The sequence below is a fragment of the Pituophis catenifer genome, unplaced genomic scaffold (assembly GCF_029215685.1).
Source record: "Pituophis catenifer annectens isolate HBS135680 unplaced genomic scaffold, rPitCat1.0.hap2 SCAF_3, whole genome shotgun sequence".
Lineage (NCBI taxonomy): Eukaryota > Metazoa > Chordata > Lepidosauria > Squamata > Colubridae > Pituophis > Pituophis catenifer.
Genome location: NW_027256883.1, coordinates 108,969,631 through 108,990,715, shown reverse-complemented (window position 1 = coordinate 108,990,715; position 21,085 = coordinate 108,969,631). Strand labels below are relative to the sequence as shown.

The 21,085-nt window shown below is 39.0% G+C and overlaps 1 protein-coding gene across 1 annotated transcript; it reads right to left on the bottom strand.

Moving 5' to 3' along the window:
- Positions 1 to 6,714: 6,714 nt before the first annotated feature.
- On the bottom strand, positions 6,715 to 21,058 carry PRDX6 (peroxiredoxin 6). Its single transcript, XM_070940919.1, has 5 exons — positions 20,885 to 21,058; positions 15,212 to 15,368; positions 10,958 to 11,104; positions 8,636 to 8,782; positions 6,715 to 7,444 (listed from the first exon to the last, which is right to left on the bottom strand). The coding sequence occupies exons 1-5, from the start codon at positions 20,974 to 20,976 to the stop codon at positions 7,319 to 7,321; spliced, it is 669 nt and encodes a 222-aa protein (XP_070797020.1). The 5' UTR covers positions 20,977 to 21,058; the 3' UTR covers positions 6,715 to 7,318.
- Between the last annotated feature and the right edge of the window lie 27 nt (positions 21,059 to 21,085).

The window sequence follows — 21,085 nt, the reverse complement described above, 5'->3', positions numbered from 1 at the left end:
AAATAAATATTTTAGGATGTAAAATAATTTCCATTCTCTGAAGTCATTCAAAAGTTACTACACCTTGCATGCCTACATTTCGGCTAGGTTACCTCTAGTGGTTGCTAAAATGCTGTTTTTTGCTGATACTCTTGTTTATTCTGTGTAGACAACCTCCATCAAGGCCTGTCAGGCCAAATTGGACTGGCTTGAAAATACAAAAGAGCCTAATACACAAGAATTTATTGATCAGAAGCAGCAGTTGGAGGACATAATGCTTCCTATCTTCACAAAATTGGCTGCACCACGTGAGTATTTTTAAGCTTACTTTTGGATAAAAGAATTCTCACATTTTTAATTACTATTTTATTTTTAGGAAGTGTTTTCTGCTGGCACATGCTAGGTGTTGAATCTTTGCATAATCTAGAATAAATTTCTCTTAAGCGTTTTACTTCTACCTGCCAACTTAATTGAGTTTACTGAAAACCTCACTCCTTCCAATTCATTCTAGGATTTCCAATGCCCCATCAAATGACAAATATATACTAGTCCTTGGTTACCAACCACAACTGGGTCCAGTCACTCTGTCACTAAGCAAAACATTATGTGACCATGTTGAACTGTTGGACTTCTCTCTCCCACTGTGGTTAAACTGATCACTGCAGGTCATTAAGGCAGACATATCACCATAACTTGTCATTTCACTTTCCATTTGCTTGTTAGAAAGCATCCAAATTTCGATCACATGACAGCAGAGATGGTACAATGGTCATAAGTGCAAGGAGTGGCCATAAAGTTATTTTGCCAGTGCCAAAGTACTTCAAACAGTTGCTAAAGAGGCCTGTTAACAGGATTTTATGATATTTGGTTTTTGCCAAATATGTTTGCAGAAATGACTGGCAAATAACTCTAATTTGCCATATCATTGTTACAGAAGTCTGGTCTTTGTCTAGATCTACAGCAAACTTTATACTTGCTCTGATATTCTTTCTGGACAGCAAAGGTTTCTTCCTAGTACATTCCCCATGTAGATCTAATTTACACCACTTCTTTCCAATGGTAGATTCATGCAGTTTGACATCAGTAGGAGCTACCTATAGATCTTGTGATGAAATTCTGGAGTTCTTACAGACTTCCTTTAGTCTGGCCAGGTTTGCAGTTTTGAAATCTTTCACACTTGGAGTTGATTTTCTGAACAGTGGAACCATGGATGACTGTTTGGCAATCTTTTTACCCCCTTCCCAGATTCTGAAGGTTCAGAGAGCTCTTTTCAATTTAGGCATGGTGATACCATATCCTTCAAAAACAAAGAGAAAATCAAACTAAATGTTTGAGGTTTCAATAGCAATAACACTTAAAAGACTTACATACTGCTTCATAGAGCTTTCCAGCTCTAAGAGGTTTACAGGATTAGCATATAGCCCCCAACAATCTGGGTTCTCATTTTACTGACCTCGGAAGACTGGAAAGCTGAGTCAACCTTGAGCTTGTCAGAATCAAACTCCTGGAGTGAGCAATGAGTTAGCCTGCAGTACTGCATTCTAACCATTGTGCCGCTACGACACTTTAGCACTTGAAGGTTTGAATATGGATAACTTTGCTGTATTTCTTAAGGGGAAATTCTAAATCTAAATAGGAGATCAAATTGGTTTCTGTGAATCAAAGTATTTCACTTATTTCATACAAAAAATCTTCGATCACCGAATAATTGAAATGTCATACATTAGATTTCTACTCACATAAATAATTATGTAAGACAAAATAATTTCTGCCCCCCAGGTTTGTTTCGGAATAATTACATGGATTTACATGCAGTTTCCAACTCTACAATATACATTCCACTATTCTCAAATTCTACAAAAAATCAGGATTGTAATAAAGAAATGCATCCTTCAAATATACATGTGTATATTGCACAGCTGATTGTGGTAAATATGTGTATTTTCCCTCATGTGCAAGAAGTGTGTTTTATTTATGTGGAACTCTTAAAATTACAAAATACTATCTCTTCTCCAGTTGATAAAAAATGTGGCAATGCAACAATCACCCCCACCACAGCCATTTGTCTTAAGTCAATGTTCTACTGCTTGTCACCAAGCCTTACTTAGCTTTTACTAACCACAGTCTCCTCCAAGCTGGCAAGCACAAATCTTCATCACTAATGTTCCTGAAACATTAATCCAGTCACTGCCACTACAGGCTGCTTGTCCCAGCCATATCCACCAAGAGTTCATCAATGCACATTCACTCCATGCGTGCTGGGTGATAGTGGAGCTTTCACTTATTTATAGTCAAAGAATGAATACAATCACAATCAAATATAGTAAGATTTCTATCTATATAAATAAAAATGTAAATGTCCTTTTGTACATAACTGCACATCTCCGAAAGTTCTTCACCAATTACTTTCAAATTTTGACACAACGTTGCATTCGACTACGGCAGTGGTGGGTTGCTCCCGGTTCGCACCGGTTCTCGAGAACCGGTAGTAAAAATCTCTTATCGTTCGGAGAACCGATAGTAGTTGCTGGCTGGCCACACCCCCGAACTGGTTCCCCAGCTGCCATGTTCATCACCACCATGTTCTTTGCACATGTGCATCCTATTGCCTTGCAAGTCCAATGGAATGTGCATGCGCAAAGAACATGGCGACAACAGCAGATGCTTTTTGGCAGCCTGCGGAGAAAGTGGCTGGCAAAAAAGCCTTTTCGGAGGCTTTCTGGCCAGCCACTTTCCAGCAGTGGCGGCTGGCTGGGGACTGCCAAAAACTCAGGTTAGCTTGCCTTCCCGACTCTGGACCAGCCACCGTGGAAGGTAAGCAGCCGAAAAAAGAAGTGGTGGTGGGGGAGGAAGGTAAGCAAGCGGGCCTGGCCATGGGGACCACCGGGAAGGCAGGCAAGCATGTCGGGGCCACTCAGCTAGCTAGCTCCCTTCCCCATGGCCCTACCATGCTTGCCTGCCTTCCAGCCCGGCCAGCGGGTGGGCGGGCGGCCATTCAGGGAGACGGAGCCGCTGTGCTGGAGGTGAGAGAGTGCCAGGATCAGCGGCGGTGCTGGGGGAGGGTGGCTGGATGCCTCTCTCTCTCTCTCTGTCACACACACACACACACACACACACACACACACACACACACACACGCCCTGCCCTGTTGCCTCCACTGCTGCTTCTTTTGAGTTGGCTTCTCGCCTCTCTTAAAGTTGATTGTGAAGAGCTGGAAGATGTTTCCTTAGATCTCCCCCAAGTCATTGTGCAACATCAGAGATCTACATTGGCTTCTTTAAGAAAGGTGAGAAGCCAATGCAAAAGAAGAAGCAGTGGAGGTGACAGGGCAGGGTGTGTGTGTGTGTGTGTGTGTGTGTTTATTCCTTCGCAAGGACTTGGAGGCAGCCCCTCTGAAGGAAAGAGGAGGCGGCGAAGCCCTGGCTGTCCCCCGGGAGAGGACCGCAGAAGGACAAACACACACACACACACACACACACACACACACACACACACACACACACACAAACACCTGTCGGCTCCGCTGCCACTTCTTTTGCATTGGCTTCTCGCCTCTCTTAAAGTTGTAAAGTTTCCTTAGATCTCTGATGCTCCAGCAATGACTTGGGGGAGGAAACGGCGCCTGGTTCCACTTCCGGGACAGGAGAAGCGAGGAGCAGCAGCTGCTGCAAAGTTGGAGGCTCTTGGAAATATTGGGGGGGAGGGCGAGAGGGAAATGAATCTCTTCTTGGTCTTGGGGGAGAAGTTTGTCAAAATTCCACCCTTTTTTTACGTGCATCCACATTAAGGGGGCTTTGTCCCTCTCTCCCCCTTTAGTCACTTCCCCACTCTTCGTCCGACCCGTTACTCAGAGATCAAAGCCCTGATCGGAGGAGTTTGTGGTTTGATGAGGCGATTAAAAGAAAGTCTGTTTTTCTAGACATGAAGCGTCTCCCCCCCTCATTTTCCAGTTTGGGCTGCTAGGCAGGCAGGCTTTTATTTTATCAGCCCAAGGGTCAGGGGAGGGTACATAGGAAATAGCTCTGTCTCTGCAGCATCGGTCATGTGACTGAGTGGGCGTGGCCAACTTGATGTCACTCACAGCAAGGTGCCGCCCCACCTTGCCGTGAGTGACTTTGAGCTGGCCACGCCCATTCAGTCACATGATCACCAAGCCATGCCCACCAAATAAGCCACACCCACAGAACCGGTAGTAAAAAATTTTGGAACCCACCCCTGGACTACGGGCGTGTTTTTATATACCTATATTATATACATGTCACACCTGTGACAGGTAAAAACATGAAAAACATTGGAAAACGTTGAAAGACATTGACAAACATTGAAAAACATTGAAAAACAGCGGCATCTGCTGGACATAAAGCCAACATGGCAGCCTCCCAGCCCTGATTACCCTCAACAGATTTCTGCTCCTTATATTTAGACTCTCCATATTGCTTCCAAGAAACTGCGCATTTGGAAGGCAGAGATGCCCGAGAGCCATATCCTGCCACCAGGCTCGGCAGGTAGGCAGCCAGCTTCCCACCTGGAAGCCCTCGCAGCCAGCACTTCTAGGGCTCGGCGAGGCCCGCCCAAGCCTGGCTCTGACCTCCCCCTCCCCTGGCCGCCCCGTGAACTAGCCTCACCCGCTGCTGCTGCCCATCCCCCTCGCCAGCCGCTCTTGGGGCTCCCTCCAAAGAACACCTGGCAATGAGGCTGCCTGGGTCCGCCGAGCGGGAACCCTCCGTTCCTCGCCTGGCCCAAATCGCGCCTGGCCCAGTGCTACCATGGGCCCCTAGGTCAGAAAGACCAGCCGCTAACCGGTGCTATGCGAATCCGGTTGGTGAGGGGGAGATGGAGGCAACTGAAGCCTCGGGGTTGCCTTTGACCAGCGCCGCCTTTGATTTTGGTGAGCGCTCTTGCAGATCACGGAGCCTACACGAAAATTTCGACCTCTGGCAGAAAAGGGGCTCCGGGGAGGCTTCGGGGGGTGGAAACGGGCAGGAGGGAGGATGGCCGGCCCTCCTTCGTTTCGCCTGAAAGAGCGGGGGATTTAATCATTCCACTGCCCTTGGCAGGCGGGGGAGGAGAACTGCGCAGCAGGGGTCCAGTGGAGTGTGCATGGCTCCTGGCTTTGCTTTCTTCCTTCGGGCGGGAAGCCCCAAACCCCCGCCGCACCCCCTCCCTCCCTCCCTCCCTTCCCTTCCCTGCTATGTGTCTCCCCGTCGAGCCCCCAGAGAACATCTGTGTAGGGAGGACAGAGGGGGCCCCCAAGTTTCTGCTGTGGTGTGGAGAGCTGCAAAGACCTGGCCAGAAAAGGTAAGGGCGATGGCAGGGGATGCAGAAGAGGCCAGGCCAGAGACAGAGATAAACAGAGAGAGAGGGAGAGAGAGACATAGAGAAATACAGAGAGACGGGGGGGGAGAGACACATACAGAGATACAGAGAGAGAGGGTGGGAGAGAGAGAGACAGAGATACAGAGAGGGGGGAGACAGAGACATAGGGATACAGAGAGAGGGGAGAGAGACACATAGAGAGATACTGAGGTGGGGGAGAGAGAGGGATACAGACGGGGGAGAGAGATACAGAGAGAGGGGGAGACAGGGAGGATTTTGTGGTTCCCATTGTTTTTTAGCAACCAGTTCTCTGCCCTAATCACCAGCTGGGTAGGCGTGGCTCGGGGGCTGTCATGTGACTGATGAAAGTGAGTGATGTCGAGTTGCTCATGCCCACCAAATGTTCGTGGAGAGTTTGGAACTTCAGCCTTGCTTTTTTAGCCCAGCGGAAGCACCAGACTGGGCCACAGCAACGCAGCAAGCTAGTAATTAATAAAATTATTTAATAAAATTAAACAAGAAATATATTTGGACATTCCCAAAATTAAACTGACATCCTTCTTACAACAATTACAATTCCATAAAATTTGGCAACCCTCCTAGATATTTGTGAATATAAATAGAAAGTATTTCACCAGCATTTTATTACCTTTAGTCTATTGCTTAACAAAAGCATTATTAGTTCAACAAGTCAGAGGGCACCATAGCAATAGTACAATGCTGTCTCAACCATCCCAACTCAACAGAAACATGGGCAATTTTGGGATGGAGTATGATTCAACCATCTAATGGCAGAACATTAAGTCTAGCAAGTGATAATGGTTTTCTGTATGAAGTGGAATGGATGTTATTAAAATAGAGAGGTTATTTATTTGTATCCCACCTTTATTATTTTTAAATAATTCAAGGCAGCAAAATTATCCTACACAGCTTCCTCTTCCTACTGTCCCCACAACAAGTCTGTGAGGTGAATTGGGCTTAGAGAGTGATTGGTCCAAAGTCACCCAGCTGGCTTTCACAGCTAAGAGTCTACTTAATCTGAAGGGTCTACTACAAAGGTTTCATTATTATGTGAGAAACTTTACTGTTATATCTCTATAAATAAAAAACCAATGACTCACTGTTTAATTCTAAGGTAATGCTGTCAAATCCCATTAACATCAAGAACAGGAGTAAGGACCCACAGTGATTTAAATCTAAAACTGTGCTTTTCTACAAAAATAAAGCATCACCAGGGCCCAAATGAACTAAACATTTTTCCATAAATATTAAAATAACCAAATCATTAGCCCAGAGGTAGAATATTCTATGCTTCTACTAGATGTGAAAGGCAAAATCTGTTTTTAGAAAGAACTTGATGTCCGGCATAAATTCCACTGTGTTGATGTATTTAAGAATGAGTGAACAATAACACATAAATATTTTAACTTGATTTATTTTCTGAACCAGCTAAATAAAAGATGTCATCTTTGTTAAATCTATTCCATACCTCTGCTTTAATCATTCACAAAATTAACATATTTTTTTCTGAATTAGGCTTTTAATTAATACAGTGGATTAAAATGAAAGTCCCAAATACAAGTAATAGTTTATTCAATTTATTTTGTAAACTGAATCCAAAAACCTTAATGTCTGATAATCTTGGAAACATAATACAAGATGTGAATCTTTTTACACATGACAAATTGATTCCAATTAATGAAAAAATATTAATCCGCTCTTCATGAATCATGCTTTATGTGGCTGGAGAATAGAAAATACATTAAAGAAAAATCTGTACTGTTTTAAAAGTGGTAATTTCAATTCCAAGAAGAAGGTGAGGAAAACTGATTTCATTTGAACAAGCCTAAACTGATTAGCTGAAGCTGTAAGCCACACCAGTCACTGGGTTAAAAGAAATTAATAGATACTTTGCTTCCCTTTTGCAACAGCCTCTCAAAGTATATTTCCACACATTTAAAGCAACCAGTCCTGCAAAGTCCCAGTGATAACATTCTGTTCATATGATCTCTCTTCACAATTGCTATGGGGAGGTATAACGAAGATAATTCTTGCCCGATGGAAGTTGCTTAGTGCAAATCCCTCCTGGAAACAACTTTTTGGCTTCTTCATCTGATAAGCTTGGAACAACCATGACCTGGTCTCCAGTCTCACAAGGAAAGGAAAGGAAAAGAAAAGAAAATGAGTAATAATTTTACTAATTATTCTTATTTGGATAGCCTAGAACCTTCAATCAATGAATCAGACTACATACATGAAACACATACTATCATCTTCCTAGACATATACCTTATTGAAGCTGGATTGCATATATTCTACATTTCAAATTATGATGCACATTTCTACAGCTGAAATATCTAATATGTTTCATATAGTTAACAAAATAGTTATAATGCATAAGTCTAAGACTAGGATTTAGGTGTGTACCTCTTTATATCACCTCAATCCAAAACAAGAGAAACACTTCAAGCATTTTGTTAAAAATATCTGTCCTGGAAATGCAAAGATAAAAAGTATCTGCCAAAGAGCTCTTGTCACAAACTCCTACAAAAACAATCTATAGCTAAATAAAGGCTACTGATTTTGTCTCAGATTACCTTGATATTTAAAATAATTTACAAACTAGGTGCTCTGTATGTACACAGAAACAGACAAAATATAGAACATTACCCCCACCCCCACCCCGCAATAAAACATATTGCCAAACTGGAATATTCTTCCACAGATATTCAAAACACTTGTCATGGAATTTTCCAAACAGAAATAAAATTTATCAAGATTTCACAAGGTTTCTTGATCATTTTTTCCTTCCCCTGCTTTTTAAAAAAGGCATTTTCAGCTGATAAACTTATGGGCATTATAGAACCTGCATTAGGAAATCCATATTTCAGCTGGCAAATTCAGGTTACTCTAATAAAACTACCCCAAATGAATTTTAATGCACACAAAAAATATTAATGGAAATACTGATAAAAAAAATAAAAAGGCTTACAAGCCTAAACTGGAGTACACTTGTAAGAAATTGAAGATAGTTTATAAGAGATTATGGCTGGACAGCCCAAACAATTGATTATAGGGCTGTCATAAATATATCTATGATTTTTTAAAAATATCATCAGGACCAGGAACCCTTCCATTTAGGACAATGGTAACTGTAATCTCCCAACACTAAATTGTACTCTCAGGAGATCTTTCTCTGATAACTTCATGAAGGTCATTATCCAATCTATTTGAATATTGTTGTATTTAACAATATATAGAAAAATCTGTTTCTTCAACAACTTTCACTGTATCTGAATAAAACTTTAGATTAAATGGATTTATATAAGTAAACATCTACCTTCCAGTCAACAGGTGTAGCAACTTTCTTAACAGCTGTTAATTGCAAGGAATCAACAACTCTTAGAATCTCATCAAAGTTTCTTCCAGTGGTTGCTGGGTAGAGGATAGAGAGTTTCAGTTTCTTATCTGGGCCAAAAATAAATACCTATAGGACAAAGTTACAGAATTGTAAATAAAACAAATTATTGCATATACATTATTGTTCCATAAATCATCAATTTTATTTATTTATTTATTTATTTATTTATTTATTTATTTATTTATTTATTAAATTTATATACCGCCCTATTCCTAAGGGACTCAGGGCGGTGAACAGCGAATGATAAAAATACATGTAATACAAACGTTAATAAAAAACCAATTAAAATATACTAAACACTCTGGTCCTAGATAATTCAAGACATCCCAGTTTAAAATAAAATCAAAAAGCAATATAAAGGGAAAGTTAGGCCAGGCCGGCCTGCTGAAACAGAATGTTTTGAGGGCACGGCGGAAAGTGCGCAGATCCGGAATCTTCTGTATCTCTGGGGGGAGCTCGTTCCAGATGGTGGGTGCCCTCACAGAAAAGGCTCTCCCCCTGGGGGCCGCCAGTCGACACTGTTTGACTGACGGCACCCTGAGAAGCCCCTCTCTATGGGAGCGTACTGGGCGGTGAGAGGCTATTGGTGGCAGAAGGCGGTCTCGTAAGTACCCCGGTCCTAAGCCATGGAGCGCTCTAAAGGTGGTAACTAAGACCTTGAAGCGCACCCGGAAGACCACAGGGAGCCAGTGCAGCTCGCGCAGGAGGGGAGCCACATGGGAGCGCCATGCTGCTCCCATAACTACCCGCGCGGCCGCATTCTGGACCAGCTGGAGCCTCCGGGTGCTCCTCAAGGGGAGCCCCATGTAGAGAGCATTACAGTAGTCCAGGTGTGAAGTGACGAGGGCATGAGTGACCGTATTTAACGAGTCCCGATCCAGAAAGGGACGCAACTGGCGAATCAGGCGAACCTGATAAAAAGACCTCCCGGCCACAGCCGTCAAGTGTTCTTCTAAAGACAGCCTTGAGTCCAAGAGGACGCCTAAGTTGCGAACCCTCTCCGTGGGGGGCAATGACTCATCCCCAATAGTCAGTGATGGCACCAATTGACTATATCGGGACGTCGGAAACCACAGCCACTCGGTCTTGGATGGGTTGAGCCTGAGTCTGTTCCTCCCCATCCAGATCCGTACAGCTTCCAGGCACTGGGACATCACTTTAAGGGCATCATTGGGGTGGTCCGGGGTGGAGATGTATAGCTGAGTATCATCAGCATACTGGTGATACTTCACCCCAAAACCACGGATGATCTCACCCAGCGGCTTCACATAAATGTTGAACAGAAGGGGTGAGAGAACCGACTCCTGTGGCACTCCACATACAAGGGGCCTCGGGGTCGACCTTTCTTTCGAAATTTCTTTCGAATTTCTTGCCAATCTTTTGTGGAATTATATAATTCAACTATTTAGTGTTACATTTTTCCTATGAGAAATAGCAAATGCATTGGGGGGCAATGTATTTAATAAAATGTAATTCTTGGATAGGAATTTCTCACATATCCTTTGAGAGGCTAAGTTCTTATCCAAAATTATTTATCCAGTATTTGTAATCCTAAACCTGGCACAATTGTGATAGGTTTTATCATTAAAATGGGAAATATTTATATAAGATTACAACTGTTACGTAAAAAAGAAATTTGAGACATAGACAGGAACTTTCTTGCACAACTATTCTTTTGAAATGGTTGTTGTGTAAACTCTTTATTTCATAACGTCCTACTCAGATTTTGAGCGCAGAACTCAAAAGACAGTGCAATCTATCCTAGTTTTTATTTTATTAATACTTTATATACATACATACACACACATACACACACTCTAAAAACAAAGCACAAAAGGGAAGATTATTTTAATATCATAACAATTGAAAGATTAGAGGAGAATCTACCTGTCAACATATTTCATTTTGAGTTAGTCATAAATGGAGGCCGGCAAATATGACTTATTCTTCTTCTCAGTTCCTGGAATCTATTTTATAGAATTGAATTTCTAAATAATATTACATGTTAGTCTAGTTTTATTATTTCATAACCCATTCCATTCTGATTAGATATGTCAGCAATTTTATTTCTTGCAGACATGCTTATTGGCCACATTGGGAGACCTGATGGACCACAGGCTTCTCATCTGGTTAAATAATAACAGATTAAATAGAAATAAGGCAATAAACAGTACATAAGTAACTGAGAAAGCTGCAGCCTGCAAAAAATCAATGTTAAAGGGGCAATGCATAGATATTTACCACACGAGCAGTCAAAGGCATTCCATCTTTGCCTATCTCATCTGGATCCAGCATGCCAAGTTGGACTGAAAGTTCCCGTTTTAAATCAGCAATTATTGGAAAAGGGAGTTTGTCAATAGCCTTGTCATTGTTGTAGGCATTGATGTCCTGCAAAAGGGGAAAATTTAATGTTGTATTACAAATTTGTTCAATTACAATTAGTACAAAGTCAACTCTGAACAAAAACGGAGTGCTGTTTCATTTAGTTATAAAAACTTTGTTTTTAGAAGCCTTCCATTATGATTTATAAAAATGATCAAAACACTCAAAACTGCTTAAGCCAGAGTAACCCAAATAAATAAAAACAGCTTAATTTTTAAAAAAGCAAAATGCTGCAAAGAAGCAACCTACCATTTGAGACATTATATTGGTGCTAATGGAAAAAACGTGAAAAGTCATACTCAAAATGGGGAAACTAAGATTTGCATCTGTACATCCATTCGAGACTACCAATTTCTTCTGTGAAGTACTGGCTCACCAGAGAAGTGACTTGCTCATACTAGAAGTCAACCATTAGCTTCCGTACTGAAATGGCATGCCTAGTTTCTTGCACATGGTGTAAAGCAGAGAAGTGGAAAATGTGGGGCCCTAGGGCCACAATTCTAGTTAGGCAACTAAGTAGTGGTGACATACTGCCAGCAGAAGGAAGATTAAGAACCAGAGACAAAAATAAGTTAGAGCTATTTTCCATCAGTCTGGAGACAACACTGGCAAATTTTGTAATTAATCTAGATATATTTTATGATTAATATAGGTGGACAAGACTCTGTTGTCAGCAAAAAAACCTGAATGATTTTTGGTAAGTGAAATTTTGATCTATATGTAGGTTATAGAACACATCTGGCCAAATTAAAAAAAATAGATGAGACAATCAGGAAATCCCTGGATAGACTAGACTGGGAAATAAAAAATACTTCCTGGAAGAAGGTAATGTCAAACAATTTCTGTACTATAATAGGTAGTCCTCAACTTACAACTTTAACAGAGGCTGCTCATTACAATCAGACGTTGTAATGACCATAAAGTGGGTAATCACCTAACTGACCCAATTTTATGACCATTTTTTTGCAATGGTCATTAAACAAATCACAATGGTTAAGTGAATCTACAGTTGTTAAGCATATGTCATGGTCGTTAGGTGAAACAATTGTTCTCTATGGCGCATTTTGCTGAAAACTGGAAGCAAACACAGGTTTTCAGCCAAGTTGTAAATTGTGGTTACATGACCATGAGGTGCTGGAAATGGCCATGAATGTGGGCTGACTGCCAAGTGTCCGAAATATGGTCATGTGAGCATATGGGGAGGGTCTGGCCATCAAAACTGGGTCATAAATATCTTTTAGGAGGTCAATTGAAACTTTGAAAAGTGGTTAAATGACTGGTTTCAAGTCAAGGAATACTAGTATATGGGCTCCCTATGATCAGCAGGAACCAAACTCAATCTAAGAAGTTACTTTACATGCTTCCATGAATTCTTCTCAAATGTCCCATTTTCTACAGTGCAAGGTTGAATTCAATGGCTGGAGCACAATATGAAGGATCAAATATTATTTTGCCTTCTAAATGTACTAAGAGGATGTGCACAAAGTAATTCATATAAAAGATAGAGTAGGTAGAGTACCTACAAAAGGTAGAGTAGGCAGTAGCAGATATTACAAAATAAGTATACTTTTATGTGTTTTTGGAAAGGAAACAAGCAAAAGAAGCATCCAGTTATGGATGATGCTACTGAACATTTTGGCTTTTTCTCATTTAATAATTTGTCTAAACTTTATAAACTTTAAGATGTCATTTTAATTAAATAACATCAACTTTTTGAATGCTTTTTTTGCATAAGATTTTAACTGAAAGTCCAATTAATTTACATGTATAATTTATTGATCTGCAGCTACAGCTTTATAAAGTCATACAAGTATTTTGTGGATATAAAACAACAATTTCTTTCTAAATTTTAGCATCTCTTTTAAAAAATCCTATATACAAATAATTAAGTGATTTCACCCAACGCAGGGAACATCTTGAGATTCCTTTGAACAGTCAACCTACTCATTTACCCACTATGTATTAAAAAAAGACAAGCAATTTTTATTTTCCTTTTTTAGAAATCAGAGTGGACTTTTTATTTTAGTAGGTTTCATACACTGTTTCAAGCAGTGCATGGGCAATGTTTACTTGTGCTCTCTAGAAAAGGAATTGCATTTCAGCTATCTGGAAAAATAGCTGAACAAGTTTTTAAAAAATCTGTAAGCAGCAGCATAACAGTAGTGTCATTTAATGTTACTAAATACTTTCAATAGATCTGTTTTACACTGCTGCTCTTCAATTATTTATTATTTTGTATATACGAAATTAGCTACTGTTTCTGTAGAAGCACTTATTTCCATTTTTAAAGAAAGTTAACGGTATGTACAAGATTATATAACTTGTTATAAATAACTAAGGAATAATGGAGTAATTAAATATGCATAACAAAATGCATTCTTAGGTTGAATTTTATCTGCGCTTCAAGCTTAAAGAGTTTTGAAGGTATTAAAAAGTGCATCTTTGCATGAAATGTGTAGCAGATACTAACACTGACAAAAATACAACTTCATGACAAGTAAGTTATGTGATTATGTTCTAAAGAGGCTGTCCTTTCTAGGTTTTTTCAATGCAACAAACTGTCCTATCATGGTTGTACTACAAATGATTTAGCACCATGTTTAAATAGCACATGTGACAGTTTTGCTATGCATTTTTTCCCCATTTGCTGGTATAGTCATATCCAAGCGAACTTTTTTAAAATCTGTCATGCATTAGCGCATGGGAAAGGATAATTATAAATTCCTCATGAAGTTCATTTATTTTGACACATTTCTTATAAGGCTACATTACAGCCTGCAAAATAGAAATCAGTATGATGGAGTGCTGCAAATGGTGAGGCAGGAAGCCACATTTCAGGTTGGACACAACCCTGTTATATAAATACTAACTAGGTGTCTCCCAATCTTTAAAGTGAGAAGAGAATGATCAAATTTTTGTTCACTCAAAAGCCCTGGAATTTAAACTCTAATATCAGAGTTTAATGTAGTGCTCAATCTCTATTTTTAATGGCTTTTATCTTGTCTGCAGGAAATCAACTCATCAAGCATAGGTGCCTGCAAACTCCTCCTGTTACCTAGTTCCTGAACACCTGCTTCAAAATTAGGATAACCGAGATTTGTTGTTGTTTCAGTTGTGAAAACTCATACCAGATGTGAATATATCAGCATAAAATTAAACCCACTATTCTATAAAGAGAATAACTATCAAAACAGTCTTAATACTTTTTATTAAAAAAACAAAATATATTTATTGATACATACAAATTACTGTCTTTACTGTTTTTGTTTTGTTTTTGATTTTCTCTTCTTACTCTTTCTTTAAAAAACTGTTTTATTGATATTGATAAGCATGTTTAACCTGTTAAGCCAGCCCTATAATATGTTCACACCTGAACTATGATACAATTATGATGATAGGAATTTTAGTCCATTATATTTAAAGGAAATATAATCCTGAGGTTTGAGGCCTGAAATCTCAGCAACAGTTTTGTTCTTTTATTTTTTTCATTTGTACATGGGACAGAACAGTGAAATAATTCTCTAGGGATACCTATGAATATTGGTCTGTCTACAGATAATTCTCTGGCATTCATTAGGCTTCCTATTGCAGCATATATATTAAATAATCTTGAAACCATGATTTCTGAAATTAGTTTATTCAATTATCCACAATTTACTCACAGTTAATTTTTTATTTGTAAAGATTATGATGAATGTAAAACTAATGTTGAGGTTTTCAATGTCTTCATAATAGAACTATAGAAGAGTATCAGCAGAGACTCAAGGCCAAATGTAAGGATTATCAATCTGTGGTCTTCAACCTCTTTTTCTGTACCCTTAAAAGCCTTCTCTAAATGCACTGTCACAACTTGGCATGAGGCTGTCAAACTTACTATTGTATATTCTTACCACATTGAGACAGGAAACAGTACTCTAAAATGGCCTTCTTTTCTTTTAAAAAGAAAATCTGAAAATCACTGTCCAGCCTACATACATGATTAATCCTGCCTATTTCAGCAATCCCTTAAAACATTAAATGCAGACTATCAAAATGTTTTCCATGTCTTATTGAAAATAACATTCCAATTCTTATCCTGCCTCTTTCTGTCATTGTTTTTTTTCCCCACAATACCTTGCACCAGGCGAGATGGTCACTGACATCATCAATAGAGAGGGCTATTAATTTAACATTTCGCTTGGCAAATTCTGGTGCTAATTTTGCTGCTCGACCAAGTTCTGTAGTACACACTGGAGTAAAGTCCCTTGGATGAGAGAAGAGGATGCCCCATCTGAAAGAAAAAGAATCACATGGCAGATAGCATTGAAGCCTAGTAAGTCAGACCAGATATAAAATGTTATTTCAAAGTTTGTTTTCAACTGTGAACTGGCTGGCTGAGAGGACTTGACACTGAATAGCATCTAGAAAGTTTATAGCTTGGAATATTTCATTGATTCTTCTCCTTAATTTTACTTTTTCCCTTTTTTTGATTTTTGAGCTCTATAGCTCAGCCGTTTCCAATACAATGTACCAGATAAGAAGGGGTTTAAATCCCATATCCTGAACAAAGCCCAATCCTTTGCTAGGGATTATGGGATCTAAAATCAAATTTATCTAGAGGACACCTGGTTGGAAAAGTCTAGGCCACCCCACAGTAGAATTCTGGAGAGCTAGAAAGCTTGTTATGCTACTTTAATAATTTTAGCATATTTTTCCCCTCATGTACCAACCGAGTTATCTTTGTTCTTCCCACTTATGTTTTACTAGCCCCATTATGTAACATTTCATTACGCAACATTTCATTTAGTTCTCAGTCACGAATACCTTCTCAATTGAAGCACTGCCCAGTGCCAAAGAGATTATAACCTTGGCAAACCTTCATACTGTTGCTCCATTAATAGCTAATGCTACCTCCCACTTCTCCAAACTGGTCTGCTTGCATTTCAAGTCCCTTGGTGGAAATACACATGTACAACATACCCAGACATTTTTCACAATAGAATAATATATCCAAAATCCTTTGTGCAAGATCCTGCTTTTGTTTGACAATGTATGAGCAATGGTTAAGTCAAATTTGAATAGAGCAGTCAGTTTCAATAAAAGTGGAGATTGCAGAGTTACATATATGCTACAGTTGCAAACTAACTGTTCCCTTTTTGTTACTTTTTAGAAATTAAGCATAATGGAATAAAAAATGTTCATGAAGTAATCTTTTCTTCTAGGAGCTGTGGGGTCATTTGATACAAAATGTTGAAAATTCTACACATTGTTATATAATCCATATGAGAAAAAAATATTTCAAGTTTAAGAAGTCTTAATGCTTAATTTATGTCTACAATTTCTGTCTTGGTAATTTTTGGTTTACTCTGATGTGTGAACCAACCTCAAGTGAAAAATATGATTTATAAAATTATATGAGTTAGCAAATGGTTTAGCAAATAGTAATTCAAATGAAGAAGACCTGATTATGGCTTATTCAGATGCATAAACTCAATTTAAAGTTACACAGAGGTCATTCATATTATCAAGAATTTGTTAAATTAAAGAGTAACTATTTAAAAGGCAATGGTAATATAATTTCTATTCTGTACATTTGTCATCATTTTGAGATTACTTTGGATTGTTACAAATATCTATGGCTGTGTGAGCGACAAAATCTGCTGTGTAATACTATAAATGTTGTAGATAGTACTACTGTAATTTGGATGCTCAAGCAGAAAAGTAGCAATGTTAGGACAAATTTGGAAACCCTTAATAGATCCCTGGGAAAGCTGCCTGGGAAAACCAAGGGAAATCATCAAAACCATAAAAAAAGGAAAAGCTAGAAAATTTTGGACATGTGATACAACACCCAGAAAAAGATGGCATATTTCACTTAATCCTCCAAGGAAAGATTGAAGGCAAATGAGGTCCAGGCAGAAAAAGAACATGGCTTCAAAATCTAAGGGACTGGTTTGGACAAAAGTCAACAGCACTTTTTCGTGCGGCTGTTGATAAAAATAGTATTGCCAATATCTGATGATGGATATGGCACAACAAGAAGAAGAATAGATCACTGTTGGTTTCTGCATGCATACTATAACATTGTAAAACAACTGCTGACAGTTGTTTTAATACTACCATCAGACATACAAAAGTCAGATGAAGATGTAAATTACATTCACATACAGAATTTATGTCAGCCAATATAGGAAGTCTTTTTTATCTTCTTGTAATCGTAACAGAATAACAGAGTTAGAAGGGACCTTGGAGGTCTTCTAGTCAGGGGTGGGTTCTACTTACACCTTTACTATTGGTTCGCAGTGGGATTGCGTGCCTTCTGCGCATGCGCAGAAGCTTCTGGACATGCGCAGAAGCTTCTGGACATGCATAGATCGCCAATAATGACATCCGGGGCAGTGGGTGTGGCCTCCCACCCGTTTTACTACTGGTTCTTGCGAACCGGTCCAAACCGGGGGCAACCCACCACTGCTTCTAGTCCAACCCCATGCTCAAGCAGGAAACCTTATACCATTTCAGACAAATGGTTGTCCAATCTTTTCTTTAAAACCTCCTGTGTTGGAGCACCCACAATTTCTGGAGGCAAGTTGCTCCACTGATTAATTGTTCTCACTATCAGGAAATTTCTGCTTAGTTCTAAATTGCTTCTCTCCTTGATAAGTTTCCATCCATTGCTTCTTGTTCTTCCTTCAGGTGCTTTGGAGAATAGGTTGACCCAGTTTTCTTTGTGGCAGCCCCTTAGATATTGGAACACTCCTATCATGTCACCACTAATCTTTCTTTTCATTAAACTAGACATATCCAATTCCTACAATTGTTCATATGTTTTAGCCTCTAGATTTGTTCCCCAATAGTCTTTGTTGCTCTTTTCTGCACAACATGGATTTCCCTGTGAATTAGCTTAGCAGGTGAATATTCACATTCATCCTTCAGTATATCTGAATTTAATATATTCTATCCTGTAGTCTTGACCTATTGCAAAGATTCATTTTGTATTCTAGTTTTTTCCAATTTGGCATCTTCCATATATATCAAACTTCTGAAACTCTCATCCACCATATCCTTCTCACATTGGCTAAGAAGTCTGGGTGCTGAATGCCTAGTACTCTGTAAATTGCCAAATTGGACTCTAGTCAAGCAGCTGCTACAGGGAAAACAAAACTTATTGAGCAGCAGGAATCTACCCTTTGCTCTTTTGTCTGTACTTCTGAGAATGAAATGACTTGTCTCAGAGTTGCAATTTAAAGTTAACCCAAGTGATTATATCACTGATTTAAAGAAAGCAGAATTTTGCATTCCCACTATGATGAACAAATGTTTGTATTTTATGTATTTCCAGAACAATCACCTTAATATATTGGAGAAGCATAAATATATTGTTTTTATAAATCTAGTTATAAAACTATCTATTCCAAAAGCTATCATTATATATTTCTTAGCCTAACGATTAATATAACCTTGAAAATGACTACAATTTTCATTAAACAAAAGAATATACTAAGTTAGAATATTCTAACACTATTGTAACACTGCTGCTCAAATGAAAAAGACAATTCCAGCTCCTAATCCTTACAGGCTTGCTATTGGACCAAATTGAATCATTTCAACGAATTCATTGTGGTATGCCTTTAATATAGGGAAACTGATCAATTTGAATTTTGCTCAATACGAGACATGTACCAGCATTTCTTTTAAGCCTCCAATCTATCCTCTAAAAGCAATCAAATTAGAAGTCATCAACTGCTGTTTCCTGTTTTGCTCAAACCATGATTAGCAGCTTTGAAATAATCCATACATTAGAAATTATAATCAGGTTTCTGGGCCAGGAAAATAAAAAAAATGCTGATTACAAGTCTTGATAGGACAGTGTGCACGCTATAACAAAAGTTTGCCACAGATTATTGTAATTTTTTAAATAAATCCCAAATGATCATCAGATTATATTGTAAATTTATATCATTCATTACCTTGACTAGGAAGTGAGGAGCAAATTGGCAGCATTTTTGCTAACTAGATTTTTTTGGGTTAGTTTGAAGGACAACAGCATAGGTGTTTTCACAGAAGGGTATGAAACTAAAGGGCCTTCATTTTTTAAAGCATCTACATCTTTTCCTGGGATGCATGGATAAATCCAAAGAAAAGATAGTCTACTTTTAAAAAGTTATAGTAATTGTTAAGTTCTCCCTTCCTACTTTTGAAATTGAATCTGAAGCACTGCACAAGCCTAGTGTATATGTAATACTACCTTCTCAAGTGGATAATGTATGCATCTAATGAAATAGATTATGATCCAAAACTTAATACATTAAGATCATTACAGTAAAAGAAACCAATTTAGATCTAATTGGGACGTACAAAATCAACATACCTAGTATGATTCCCCAATGTAATTAAAATATTCTTAGTATCTTCCTGAGATTCCAAAGAAAAGCTGCCCATCTCTAACCACAACAGGAGTACCACAATTCTTCCTTGTCCCATGGGATTTTTTTTTTTTAAAAAAAAACTAAGTTAAAAAGAGGGACGCTGACAAAGTCTCTCCTTCTAGCATCATCTTTATTTACAAGAATAGGGCTCTGAGAGTTTTGTAGAAAATAAAAATAAGACAGGTGTTTGACCAGTGCTTTCCTGGAAATCTATCAATTCACTCAAGAAAAAAAAATTAAGAGAACACTTTGTAGACTGGGAAGTGGCTGGAAAATAATCTTATTAGTTTGCTTTCTAATAAATAAATGGCTGTTCTGCAACTGACCACATTTACCATGGTAACTACTTAATGAAGAGGCATTCCCTCCCTACAGCAACCATTATGTAAGAGGTTCTCCAACATTCTCAAAATTCCAAATGTGTCTGCAATAATTCAGAGATTGCCTACTTTGTGTCAACAGTTATTGTGATATTATATAATACATTCTAAATGTGACTAAGCATACAGCACGTACAGTAGCTACACTTCATGCTACGGAATACATTTAATTAGAAGGATAGAAGAATAAAGGTTAAATTAAGAAACTCTGAAGATCCCAAGCTAAGAACACTGCCTACTTACCAAAAACGCAGCACAGTTAAACTTTGCCAAGGACTATCTGATCCACCATTCAGTTCATTTTTGAAGACAAAACGTTTTAGAAAATTCAAAAGGATGTGAACAATTTCTGAGCATATATTCTCAGTAATTTACTCAAAAGGTTTCTGAGAATATAAGGCTAGTTGATGTATTAACTCTTCTGAAAGCCACACTGCATGCATGATTTTCTCTCTGAACTTTCTGTCCACCAATTTCAATGGGACTTTGTATTCCAGCCTTAGGAAGTAAAAATTAAAGTCCACTTCTTTCACAGTGTACATATTTCAATAAACAATTTATTCTTTCATTGTTAGAACTATTTATATTCTACCTTTCACGGTAGATTATAAGCCATACAGAAGATAATTATTAAAGGCACAACGATTCTGTTTGGCAGAAGGAAGAAGGAACAGAAAGACAAAGTTTTCCTTTGCCTTTTCCCCTCGTTGGAGTTAATTAGCCACGGAGAAATACCCCATCCTCCACCCAAGATAGTTATCCACGGTTTCCCCGAAGATGCTGCAGCCCTTTTAATTGCTCTAGCGCCGTTGATTACATTGGTAGTCTCCTTTTTCCGCCTGGGGTAGCGGCTCTACGCCGACTCTCCCACCAATGAAAGGAGCAAAGTGTCTATGGCACTCTAGGGCAAAGCGGCCCTAGTAAGCGAGGACCACCGATATTAGAGCAACCCTATTACGCGCAGCCTTCACCCAGTGGCCGCGGTTGCCCCTCGTACTCACGAGTCTCCCAGAAATTCGTGGAAGCGGATGGGACCGTGCGTGGTGTCAGCCTGGAAATTAGGCGCCTCGTCTCCTAGCAGCAGGCCCGGCATGGTCCTCTAACGTTTGCTACAAGAGCGGGAAGGCGGCTCAGCTACGTCGGAACAACCGAAAGGCAAAGTGGAAGGAGTGAAGGAACAGCGGGACCCACATAGCCTAGCG

Excerpts from the sequence above, each read along its gene's own strand:
- PRDX6 (XM_070940919.1), bottom strand. The coding sequence starts at position 20,976 with ATGCCGGGCCTGCTGCTAGGAGACGAGGCGCCTAATTTCCAGGCTGAC. Across the intron at positions 11,105-15,211 it reads ACCATCTCGCCTGGTGCAAG|GACATCAATGCCTACAACAA; the intron begins GTATTGTGGGGA and ends CCCCTTTTGCAG. Across the intron at positions 8,783-10,957 it reads TGCCTTTGACTGCTCGTGTG|GTATTTATTTTTGGCCCAGA; the intron begins GTAAATATCTAT and ends TTTGTCCTATAG.